Source organism: Pteropus vampyrus, unplaced genomic scaffold, assembly GCF_000151845.1.
Source record: "Pteropus vampyrus isolate Shadow unplaced genomic scaffold, Pvam_2.0 Scaffold23, whole genome shotgun sequence".
Taxonomy (NCBI): domain Eukaryota; kingdom Metazoa; phylum Chordata; class Mammalia; order Chiroptera; family Pteropodidae; genus Pteropus; species Pteropus vampyrus.
In genome coordinates this window covers 6,779,998-6,792,683 of record NW_011888804.1, presented here as the reverse complement: position 1 = coordinate 6,792,683, position 12,686 = coordinate 6,779,998, and the positions used below count along the sequence as shown (strand labels likewise).

General features: G+C 53.3%; 1 protein-coding gene and 1 long non-coding RNA gene across 3 annotated transcripts in view; one reads left to right on the top strand and one right to left on the bottom strand.

The window, feature by feature from the left end:
• Nucleotides 1-204: 204 nt before the first annotated feature.
• LOC111736929 lies at nt 205-4,390 on the bottom strand. Of its 2 annotated transcripts, XR_002779286.1 has the most exons (4): nt 3,530-4,390; nt 2,411-2,608; nt 1,625-1,823; nt 205-1,304 (listed from the first exon to the last, which is right to left on the bottom strand). It is a non-coding gene; the product is annotated as an uncharacterized LOC111736929 (long non-coding RNA). The 2 variants fall into 2 exon arrangements; XR_002779285.1 differs by having other exon boundaries at nt 205-1,823.
• A 298-nt stretch (nt 4,391-4,688) lies between these two features.
• The window catches only part of TESC (tescalcin), a 54,961-nt gene continuing 46,963 nt past the window's right edge, over nt 4,689-12,686 (top strand). Inside the window, exon 1 of the mRNA XM_023528159.1 lies at nt 4,689-4,746. Coding sequence (XP_023383927.1) covers nt 4,689-4,746 — 58 coding nt within the window. The remainder of the gene's footprint in view (nt 4,747-12,686) is intronic.

Genomic DNA, 12,686 nt, shown 5'->3' with positions numbered 1-12,686 from the left:
CTGGTGAGTTTGCTTCTCAAATAACGATGCCGAGTTTGAAGCCTATCCAGGGACAAGCTTCCATCTGACCCCTGCGAGTTCCAGTAATAGGTCAGTATTTATATAAATAATAGACAAACATGCGCAAGCCGCCCTCCCCAAGGAGCCCCTGTCTCCTATTTTTAGGCGGTCCGTCTTCCCGCCCGTGGAGCTGTGTCCCTCCCTCTGTGGTCTGGGTTGAGATGTAGATGCTGGTGGCTGCAGTGAGAGGGGGGACAATTATTCTAAAATCCCCTTGCAGGGATCACTCTGCCAATTATTTCCTAAGAAGTGGCACTGGACAGAGGTTCAAGTGTAAGTTCTGTTTATTTGTCTCACCAGGTTCTGTGGGGAGGAGAGGGATGAAGAGCTCACAGACAGACAGAGACAGGCTGGCTGTAAAGTCTGGCTCTTCCTCCAAGGGAGGGAATGAACAGTCGGGGAGGGCGTGTCTATGCCAGCCACTGCACCTTTGCCGAATCCTCTCTGTAAAATTGGTGTGTGGACCCATCATACAGATGAGGGCACTGAGGTTCAGAACAGCAAAAACTCCCAACCAGGAATGGCAGAGCTGATCCATCTCAGCTCTCAATCTATCTCCCGCAACACCCAAGGTTAGCTTAAAGGATCAGGGTGCCTCAGGTGAGAAAGGAACCTTTTTTAAGGTTCGAGGTAACTCGAATTCCAAATGTGAATGGGGGATGATTCTTTCATTCACACTAAGGCATGTGAGCCCAGCATAGGGAGCCTGAATGAGCTGAAGAGAAAAACTATCTGTGTCAGAGTCAAGACTTGGGTGCGGGGCACCTGCGGGGTTTCCCTCCCTGCCCATATTTTATGAGAGCGTCTCTAATCCTCACTTGTTTGAAGTGGTTTAGGCGTGGTCTTTAAGTCAGAGTAAGCAAGATGGCACCTGGAGTTCCTGTAAATTTCTTGGAGATTAAAAGTGTCTTGTTCCCAGAACGTTGCCAAGCCTTGGGAGTACCCCTCAGCTCAGTGTTTAGAGGGACAGAGGATTGAGCCCGGCGAATGCTAGGAACTGTCATTTACCCAGCCTCTCTCTCCTCTGCACTCTGATTCTGGTTTTACAGCCCATTCTGAGACACTTTATGGGATGGTCTTCCCATCCACAAAATGGGCATGTGCTGGGTGCCTTCCCTCCAGGCTCCTGCAGCAGCCGGTACTGTTGGTGGCCCCTTCACTGAACGTCTGTTCATTGTCCCTTTCCTTCCAGACCGGGATCCCCGAGGTCAGGGACCGACTCCTGCACCGTAGTGTCTGGATTCCTGGCACTCAGCATGAGTGAACAAGCGAATGAATGGATGAACAAATGAACACATGAATTATGACAATAGTCTACCACACTTATCTTGGACCCGCTGGTGTTACACATTCAGGAATTTTGTAAGGCCCAGTTGTTAAATTATTGGTAGCCTGCAATTGACCATGGTGGGTGTATTTATGCCAGGGAAATGGGCAAATGCTACAAATCAGGGCTCCCCTCGCCCCTTTTCAGAGCCTGTTTATCAGTGCTTCCCCATGCCAGGCCCTGTTTTAAGCAGTTTACATAAATGAACCCACATTTCATGCTCACAGCCACCATTACCTTTCTGCAGGTGGGGAAACTGAGGCCCCGGTGTGGTTCGGTAGCCTTCCCCGACCCAATATGGGAGACCCGGATAATCACCATCCTCGCCGTCTCTGGGCGCAGCTGCCCATTGCGGCCTCACAGGTACCAGCCTTTCTCAACGTGGCCTCTGTTTTTAATCAGCTCCTCCGGGAGAAGAGACGCAGTTGCCTGGTGACTAAAATGTTTCCCGAGCCTCAGCAAGTCACGCTGTGTGCCAGGAGGATAAAGATCACCACACGGGGAGCCCCTCGTCCGGGGCTCCAAACAACAGATCCAGCCAGCCCCCATGCAAAGCTCCAGCCCGCCTTCGTGACGCCAGCAGAGCCATGGGTAGGATTGAATTAAAGCCATGACGTCCGGGAATAGGCGGTAGCAGGCTCTGTAGCGGGGCGAAGCCGGGGCAGAGGGTGTATGTTCCACCGCACGGCCCCCAAAACTCACAGGTACATCTGTCCTCCCAGTATTTGCCTTTGGCCTGTCCCTTTGGGACCACAGGTGGGGACAATCATGGACTCCCCAAAGCTCAGCTTCGGGGGTGACAGAGTCGCCAGGGGCCATTCTGGCTTGAATACGCCACACCTCCGTGTCCCTTGTTTACCCTCCCGCATGGTCACCTCCTGTGTGTGTCAGTCTCCCCACTTTTCTAGGAGTTCCTTAGGAGGGAAGTGTGGCTCCTGGTTATTCTTGCATGTGGCTCCAGAACCCAGGGACACAGCAGGCCCTCCGTAAATGTGCAGGGAATAAATGAATGAACAAACTCACGGACTGTGCCTTGGCGTCTCCACCTTCCTGCTGCCACAGGGAGCTCCAGATGATTTCTCTAAGCCCTGCCGTCAGGGGTGAATGCCCCGGGTCAGGGCGTCACGCCCCAGCTTCCTCTCTTCCGGCTCCTTGCTGGCTGGTAAAGGTGGCTTGTTTGGCAGGAGACCCAGGAGAGCAGACGGGGCCTTGGGAAAGCTTCTGGAAGAGGTGATAGTTACTTAAGCTCTGAAGAGGAAGCCTGGGTCATAGGAAGAGGGTGGGGAAGGGACAGAACGAGGCAGAAGGAACGGCTGTGGCCAGTGGGGCTTGAGACAGTTGAGACAGGTGATGGCTCCCTTCGCCCTACACACTGGGAAGCCTCTCCTTGGTCACCTGAAGGGCAAAGCAAAGCCACGTGCCCCCTCGCTGTCCACGAGCACCATCCCAGGGCCTTCGTCCCCACCCACACGCACCGTCTCTAGCTCTGGGAGCAGCCATGCCAAAGGGAGGAGATGCAGGCACGAGAACATCCTTTTCTTTCTCCCCAGCAGAAAGCCCCATCATTGAATCCGTGAATAATATAATAAAATTCCAAGAGTCGATATTTTAAGTCAGAATAAAATTGTTCCCAGCAGTCGTGGGCAATTCCCAAGGGGCCTGGGGATCCCCTTTCTGACCTTGAGGCCAGTGTGGGTTTCTAGATTCCTTCTGACCCAAAATGCAGTCTCCAGGTCTGCTTTCCAGTTCATTCAGACCAGCTAGTGCCCCACAGCCAATACGTTCCCAGCTCTGCTTGGTCTTAGCACCACCTAAGGGTGCTTTCAAAATGCAGATTCCAAGTGCTGCCTCAGCTCTCTGAATGCCAACAGAGAGCGTAATAGGCAGCTGGATTTTCAACCAAGAAGGGGATAATTCTGCTGCCCTGGCAGATTTCAGGAACTTCCTGGTGTCTCCGAAAGGCACCCGCCCTGGAAAGGGCTGTGACCCTTGGCTTGGGCCTATGGTCTGCAGCTGTGGGCATCCCTTCCCCAGCACCCTGTGAAGCTGATACCGGTGGGCTCACCTAAGCCCTCTGTCAGTGAGCCCTGAAGGACCCTGACCCACCCCAGCACTCTCCAGAGCCTGGTGCCTAGGACTCACTGAATACAGGTGGATCGTCGATGGCCGTGTCACCAAGCACCATGGAGCGCAATGGCCTTGGACTTGCGAACTGGAAAGGCTTGACTTTGAGTTTCTTCTCTCGCTCTGTGACCTCTCTGAGAATCAATTCCTCATTTGCAAAGTGGACACGATTCCACAGAGAATCGTGGAATCTTGTGCCGTGTCCCATGCCAGGCCCTTCTGCTGGACATCTCATTATATTATCCTCATTTTCAAGAGTAAGAATCCTGGTCAGACAGGTGGCAGGACTGCCGCCCGCCACCCAGCCTGGCTACAGAACCCAAACCCTTAAGCCATCTTAATGCAGAACTTCTCCCACTGACTTTGGGGACCGCCAGCACGGCGACTCTGGCGGTTGGTCTGAAATGCAGCCTCCTGGGTCCTGCCTGGTCAGAATCCCGGGGTGGAACTCTGCTGCTAAAGTTTGAGAACTCCAGCCAGGCCCCCGTGCTGTGTGGCTCAGATGGGCGGGGCTGGCACGTGGGTGTGCCCGCTACATCAGGGTGGGGAGGAGGGCCTTTTCGTGAAATGAGCCAAGCAAAGCACCTGGTGCACATTCAAGGTGGATTCCTATTGTCATGTTACCTTTATTGCTGTTCACCCTAGAGCTAATTAATGCTCGCTGGCCTTCGCTGTCCCAGGGGAGTTTCCTTCCTGCGATCTGGGAGGATGTGCGGTGGAACCGGGGTGGGGGTGGGTACGGAAACCTCCTAGGGGTCTGATACCTCCTCTGCTCACACACCCCCAACTCCGCTCACACCTGCTTCTTTCCAAAGCAGGCGGGGGTGCGGAAGAGGCGAGGCGCGACGAGCACCACTGGCTGCTGCAGGGACAGGGGAACCCTGGAGGTGGGCTCCTCGCGCCCCCTCCCTCCCCACCCCCTCCCCGCCGTTTCCGGCCCCGGGGCGGGGCGCTCCCCACTCCCCGCAGTGCGCGAAGCCGACGCGCGCTAGGACCGCGGCGCGCCGCCCTCCGCGGCTATAAGAGGCCGTGCTCCGGCCCCACGCGGAACCCGCGGCTCCGACCGGTGCCGGCGTCCCACTCGCGTCGGACCCGAGGCCGGACCCGCCGCTACGCAGCCGACGCCAGCCCAGGGCCTGCGAGGGACGCGCGCCCCAGGGTCGTAGTCGCGGGCACCATGGGCGCTGCCCACTCCGCTTCCGAGGAGGTGCGGGAGCTCGTGGGCAAGACCGGCTGTGAGTATTCCGCGGGGACACGGCGCGGGGACACGGGCGCGGGGTCCCCCAGCCCCCCGCCGCCCTGCCGCTGCTCGCCGCCGCGCAGTGTGACCTTGGGCTAGTAGCTGGCCCTCTCTGCGCCTCAGTCTCCCCTTCCTTCAAATGGGCCCCCGCCGGCCACCTGGCAGGCTCAGGCGCGGAGCCCCCGCGGCGTTGCTGAGTAAGTGCCGCGGCCGCGCAGCCTGGGCGCTCTCGGAGTTGCCGGGAGACCCCCCGGCTTGGGGACCGCGGACCCCGCGGGGAGGGCAGGCGCCGGGACGGGGAGAGCGAGCGCCCGGGGGACGCCCGGCCGGAGCGCGCCCCGCACCTGAAAGTCGTTTGGATTCACGCTGCGCAGGGGGCGGGAAGTTTTGAAGTCCTCGCGAGCTGGGCTTGGGCTTCGTTCTCCCATCTGTGGAGTGGGTGCAGGTGGGACCCCGCTCCCGGAGTAGCTGAGAGGTCTAAGCGGGGATGCGCCCTCGGCGCACTTCGCAGGAGCCCAGCGACCTTCTTGGAACTGGCCGGGACTCCAGCGACCCGCAGAGGCGGGGCGCACGGGGAGGCCTTACCGCGGGGGCGAGCTGACCGCAGGGACCGTGAAGGGCGGAAGCGCCTGTCTGCCCAAGTCCAGCCGGACAGGGAACTTGACCCTGGGCCCTGACTTCGGGGCTTGAGTGGGGGGCGGGGGCGGGGGGGGGCGAAGGTGGTCAGGTTCTGCCACCGGCTGTGAAGAGTGTGGACTGAAGACCGTAGGAGGCCAGGTGAGGTCAATGGAAATGTACAGACGGGGTGTGAAGCCTCTGGGAGGGTCACTTCCTTCCTGGCTGTGTGACCTTGGAGCAGTCACTTTACCTCTCTAAGTCTCGGTTTCCTTCTCTTTGAAACGGGAGTTCTGCTAGTACCTGGTAGATGCTCAAGAAATGGGAGCTGCAGATATTATTTCTGAGTAGGAGCTGGCTCCTGGCACCTGCCTTGAGCTGGGTGCAGACACCAGCATCTGTAGTCAGTCATGAGAAGAAACCAACCATTTGAGCGTGGGCTGAAAGATGATTCCTCCTGCCCCTCAATCTGAACGCCTCTTTCCAGGGGAACTGGATGGAAATTGCAGAAAGACCTTAACAACTGGAGTGTGTGTGTGCGTGTGCATGTGCGCGTGCGTGTGCATACACACACGCCTACATACACATACATACGTTTATATTTTCCTGTGTACAAATATAGAACTGTCTGCAACTGGAGGCGAAAAAGGTGTGGCGCATGGAACCCTTTTTGTTTAAAAAGGGAATAAGAGTATCTGTTTGTAATTGCTCTGTTTGCATCAATGATTCTGGAGGGACCCACAAGGCAGTAAGAATAATGAATATGATGGGGGATTTGGTGGAAGGGGATGAAGGGGAAGTGAACTTTTCACTGTACACTTTGTTATATTTTCATTCGAACGAATATTTTACTACTTCAAGAAGTTCAATAAAGTCCAGTGCAACCCTCAGGCTAACGTGAGAGAGGAAACAGGAGTCCCCTTGCCCTTTCCTTGGGTTTCCCCTTTTTTTCTTTCTTGAGTGCCCTCTCTCTGCCTCTCGCTATCTTGTAATCTGGACGGGTGGAGATGGAGGTTCTTTTTAGCTGGGCTCTCCCCGGGGAGGGTGGGCTGGCCACCAGTCCCCATCTCTCAGGCAGCGGGGAAGGCAGGCAGGCATTCTGGGGGAATTCCTGCTGGTCGTGGGTTTGACAGGTGATGGGGCCGCAGAGCATGCTGGGAATCGTGTCAATTTCCTGGGTCTGGTCTTGCACCCAGGTGACAGATGCTGTGTTCCTGCTCTGTAGCTTTCCTAGATGTGGCTGATGTGGTGTCCTTTTTTGCTGTCCAGAACTCAGATTTCACATCCCAGAGGAAGGGAGGCGGAAGGCTTCAGGGAAGGGGATCTGAAGTCTGGGGGAAGGATGAGCCCCTTCAGTTCTCCGAACTGTAAATAGGTAGAAAGTTCCTCCTAGTCCTGTGAAAGGGGCTGGCACAGTCCGGGTACTTTTCCATGTTTGGCAAGTATTTATCAGCCAGAGACTGGGGATTTAGAGGTGACCCAGAGAGGCTGATGTTCCTGAGGGGAGACTCATTATGATCAAATCAACCCATATGTATCAAGCTCCGTGGACAAGGCACAGTACCGGGGCATGGGAGTCAGGGGAGGGGCAGGGAAGCATTTCTTTAGGGTGGACCAGGAGGGCTCTGAGTTGGTGATAATGGAACAGAAGCCCAAATAAGGAGGAGCCAGCCACATGAATATCAGGAAGGTGCATTTTCGACGGAGGGAACAGCAAATGCAAAGGTCCTGTGGCAGGAAGACGTCAAGGACAATAAACGAGAATTGTATGAGATGAGGACACAGCCACAGTTGGGGCTCAGGTTTTGGCAAGAGCCTGACTTAAGGGGTCTTTCTAGGCATGTGGCTTTGGGCAAGCATTTAGTTTTATTTAAACATTTGTTATGTCCTGGTCACTCTGAACCACAGGTAAGAGTTAAATCTTGGTCTCACTTCTTCCCAGCTGCGTGACCTTAAGCAAGTCATTTTCTCTCTCTCAGCATCAATGCTCCCATCTAGGTGCTGGGTTGCTGGGCTCTCCCAGCCTCTCTGAGGATCGGGATGGTCCCCAACGTGAAGAATCAGCCCGGTCTCTTCCTAAGGACTCCATCTGGAAAAGATGAGAAGGGCGAGCGTAGGATGGGATGGCGATGGCCGGCATTCTTCCTGAGCACCGGGCTCTGTGCTAGGCACTTTGCACACACGCCGGTGCAGTCTTCATCATAATCCTCCCGGGAAGGTGGCAGTATGGTCATTTTTCAGATAAAGAAACTGAGGCTCAGAGAAGATCGGCTTGCCTGCTGATCCCCGAGTCTATTGCCCTGCCACTCCTGTGCTTTCACGGTGTTTTGTTGCCTCTCAGATCTCTAGGAACCCAGAACGGGTAGGAAGAGCCCGCTCATGCCTTTTTTGTCACCTGCAGGCCTTTGCACAAACTGTTCCGTCTGCCTGGAGCACTCTCTTCATTTTACTGTGCAGGATTCGGAGTTTAGGCACGGGACTTCCTCTGTGACCACCACCCTGGTTAAGGTAGCAGACACTTTCTCTTAGCTCTGTCTCTTTATGCAGCTTATGCGCTTCATCATCAGGGCACAACAGAGCTGTCGTGGTTGCCTTCTAGAAAGCCACTGTCCACAGCTTTGTGGGCTAAATTCCCGTCTTTGGGACCCCACAGCATACATCATGCCCTGTTAGGATTGTCCGCTTTGTCACCTGTCAGCTTGGAGCTTCCGGAGATGATGATGAATGTGTCCTCTCACCTTTGTGCACGGTGTGTGGTCCTCAGTGAGAACACAAGAGGTTCACATTGAAGGAGTGATGACCCTGGGGACTTTTTAACCCACGGGATGCGGCCCAGGGGCACGTATGTGTCCAGTGGGAAACGTAGGGTCCCTTCCTTCCCGGCAGGCGTTTCTGGTTCCCTCCCCGTGCCACGCACCTTGTTGGCTTCAGCGCTGAGCCAGGTCCACGAAAAATAGGCCTGAGTTCCAGCTCACCCACGCAGGGCATCACCGGGTCCACAGCCCCCCTCCGCATCCCTCCTACTTACCTGATTATCTCATTGATTTAAAACATAAGTATTCCCAAACATCTCCTCTGAGCCAAAAAAGCTGACTACCTCAGTCGTTAAAATTCACATTAAAAACCCCAGCGAAGGCATCTTGGTTGTGTGTGTGAGTGATGAGCCGGTCCTTCTGACGCTCCCTGCCCAGCAGAAACAGCGAGTCCAGCCCAGTGTGTGTCCTTAGGTGTGAAATGGGCCCTGGACAGGAAGAAAGGCTCATTAGGAGCCACTGACTCGAGTCTGTTCTCCTTCACCACCTCGAGCTGGCCCTACTTCCTGTCCGCCCCCATCCCATCCCCCCGTCCCCCAATCCGTGCCTGCTCCTGGACTTGGAAAGGAAATGAGAGGAGGATTCTGGGAAAGGTGGAGGGTCTATTTTTTCCTTCAGGCTCCAAAACATCTCCACAGGCATGTCTATCTAGATGCCAAGAAGCTGCCAGAAGGAAGAAGGAAAAACAGTCTCCCAGATCTAGAGTTCAGACCTTGTAAAACATTACAGCTAGTGTTTACAGAGTGCTTGTCATCCGTCAACTGGCCTGAGCCACCATGCAGCTTATCCGCCATCGCTCATGGAATCTCCCGGGGACTCTAGATTTCTCATTTTATAGATGAGGAAATCGAGGCTCAAGAGATGATGTGACTTGCCCAAGGCCACAGGCTACTGAGAAGTAGAGTCAGGATTCAATTCCTGGTCTAACCCCCAGACCTCATCACATTGGGGGAGACCCAGAGATGAGGGTGGCCTGGCTGGCTGGTGGGGGTACACTATTCCGGCGGATTCTCGCTGCTAGACAGCACTCCTGAGTTATAAAAAGTCTTCACGCGGCCCCGACCTAGCCTCACCGGATGCCTAGGGGACCAGATGCCTCCCCTGCCCTCCAGATGCTCAGAACCTCGAGGGGTCAGGACAGGCTGACCGGTGCCACGATGTTCTTCCTGTTGTCACTGATGCACGTCAAGCGAAACAGCCAAAAACCTACCTGGCTCCCTGTCCACTTCGTCTGGAGTGAATAGTGGCTTTTAACTTGAGATCCTCAGCGGGTCTCTATCCCCCATGAACTGGGGTGCAGGGTTGACTGTGGCTCTGGGGGATGTGGACCCCAAGCACTCATCGGGTTCTCAAAACAATGACAATGTATTCCACTGCATGTAAATCATACCTCAATAAGAAAAAAAATTTTTTTTTTTTTAAATAAGAAACCATGGCAGGGAGGAACAGGCATGTGTGTGAGGCCTGGGGAGGACCAGTCCCCACAGGCTGAGCTCTTGGGGCTGGTCCCTGGAGTTGGGGGAGATAGTCTGACATCCTGGGAACAGTGGTCAAGACACAGGAGGGAGGTCTGCATGGCTGCAGCCTTCCAGAACCCTCTTCACCTTGGTGAGGCAGGGGTCTCCAGACCGCCCTGTCCACCTCCCTGGGTACTCACACTGTGGAAATGTGCAGGCTGCTTTGGGGAGCCTTCAAGAGGGCTGGGGAGCCAGTGAATTTAATTCCTGAGCACCCCAAAGCACCCCTGCTCCAGCTCACGCTGATGTTTTGTATTCTGTTCAGCTGGGCCCCACAATCTCACCTTTAGCAGTAGCTGTGGGGCAGGGCCTGGGGGGCCTGTGTCCCTCAGGTCAGCCCTGCACCGCCATGCTGAGACGCCCAGTCCAGGCCAGCACCCGCTCTGAACCACCAGTTCCACTCCTTGGAAAATGTGGTGGTTGACCAGATGGTCTGTGGTCCCTTCGGTCAGCTCCTCATAGCGGTCGCCTTCCCATCCTCCTAACAGCCCGAGGAGGGCTGTCGTCCGTTTACAGACGTGGAGACTGAGGCTCAGACACGTGACGGCTCAAAGTCGCTTAGATGCCGAGTGTGGAACCCACATTCAAAATCGGGCCTGTTAGTGGCTGCCTCTTTGTTAGCCTTGCCTCACTTTCAAGTGCCAGGAGAAGCTGCCTCTCCATCGGGACGTGAACCCTGTGTGGTTCGGAATGAGATGGCGAGAGGCTGCGAAGCTGCCCTGTGGCCTTGTCCACGGTGTTCTGTATACTTGTTCATTAAATTGGCAAAGGGGAAATAGGACCTTGAGGTAGAAAGGATTGCTTCTCGGTGATAAAGAATGTTCTAGAATTGCGGGCTACCTCTGGGGAGCCAAGCTCAGTGGTGGGCAGTGAGGGGAGCGGGGAGCCCTAGGAGGAAGAGGCAGGAATGTGCCACCACCTCCGTTTCCTGGGGTCTTACCGGATGGCTCACGTCTGTTTCAGAAAGAATTTGTGTTTTCTCAGTGTGGAAGCGATGGGTAATCCACTCCAAAACCTCTTAGCTCCACGGATTAGTAGTAATTAGATCCTTTTTGAGTCTGTCTTTCTCGCTTTTCCCACCCCTATGCTGGCAGGATATTTTTTTGTGAGTTAATAGTCCCCAGAATGCAGCACAAATTTAATCAACTCTCAGATACACCATACGGCCCAATCATACAGATAGAATATCTTGGGTGTTGATAAGCTGCTTTTCCTTTTAGTATCTATTATCTCACGCTGAAGGAATGAGGCATTTTCAACCCAGAAGTGCCCACTGCTCTGGGAAGATAAGGCAGGGCCTCCTTCTGCCCAGGCTGGTGGCACTGGGCAAGGTGACGGGGAAGAGCCGGGTGCCCTGCTCCTGCTAGCCATCCTGTCTCCTGCTCCAACTGTATTATTAATTCATAAAGCCAGAAGGCTGACTGGGCGATTTCCGCTGGTGAAGGCAACCACCTTAAGCACTAGGACAAAAAGGCCCTTTTGCTGTCCCAGTGGTGTGACCTTTGCGAACAGGCAGGCTGTCAGAAGCGAGTCTTCCTTTGTGGGCACTGCTCTCCGGGAGATGAGAAAGAGCAGTCAGGTCTCAAGGCTCAAATACTTCCTGGAGGGAGGGCAGGTGGCATCAGCACTGTTGACATGGCTGACAGCAATGGAGAGAGAAGGTGGCTTCAGTGAATGACTTTCCCTGTGCACTGGGTCGAAAAGGGGTTCCCTTCCTTCTGAGCACCCATGCCAAGGTCCCAGTGATCAAAGAACCCTAAGTGAGCACCCCACACCTGAAAGGCCTCACCTGCCTGGTATTTCTAAGGTTTTTTTTTTTTTTTTTTGTCCTCACCTGTCCCTAAGACCTCAGCCAGAGTCCCACATGAGCACACAGTGGCCTCTCACCACCTAGGCCTTTATCAGCACATAGATGTGGATTTGAATCACGCCACTGCCTTTCCCTGTCTAGGCAAATAACTTTTTCTCCAAGTCCGTACAGTGGGGATCTGTCACAGGGCTGTTGTCAGAATTAAATGAGGATTCAAGTAAAGCTCTTGACACATCAGAAGTGTTCAATAGTCGTTGGCAGATACTAATCATATCGATTACAAACCTTTCAGAAGCTGGCTACATTTCTTCTTTTCAAGGGCGTTCTTTTAAGTAATTTGTTCCATTTTTGATGTCTGCCGTCTTTGACATGCCTGAAATATATCATAATCTTGCCCTTCTGGTGATCGGGGACCTTAACATGCTTTAATTTGTATTACTCTGGAAATTTTTCTCCATTTTTAAAACCTCCATATTGGTTTTATTATTGTTTTGTGCAGATCCTGTTAATTATTGCAATCATTCTTCCTTATAGATTTAGTTTTCTTATATAGCATACTTTTCCATAGATTTTTCCATGAGTCTCTGTGCTTTGTCAGCTTTGTCTAAAAATGTCTGTATTTTGCTAGCACACACCATCATTTGGCTGGGTATAAATGTGCAGTTGCTGCATTATTTTCTCTCAGCCCTTTGTTTATGGTCTCTTTTTGCTGTTGAGCAGTCAGCTCTTTTGTCTAATATATTTTTTTAGAAATCTGACTTTTTCAAATCTCTCTAAAATGTTTGTTGTTTTCTACTACACTATGTCTGGGTGTGGATTTATTTTACTTATCCCGCCTAGGAAGGGTTTATGCAGTTTTATACAGTTTTATACAGTTTTATACAGTTTTATAAAGATGACTCGTATCTTCCATCATGAAAATACCATCCCTCTCCTTTCTCTTCTTCCTCAATACTTATTAGAAATATGCAGGACCCTGTTATTCTGTCCTGAATGCCTCTACCTTTCTTGCCTATTTTCCTTTTAGTGCTCCGTGCTATATTCTGGGTCATCCCCTTAAATCTGTCTTCCAGGTCACTAATTCTCTGCTTAGGTATTACAACTTTGATGACCGAAGCCGACGATTACATTTTTAAATTTCGATGTTTTTTTTTTTTTTTGAAAACATTGCGTAAGTTTT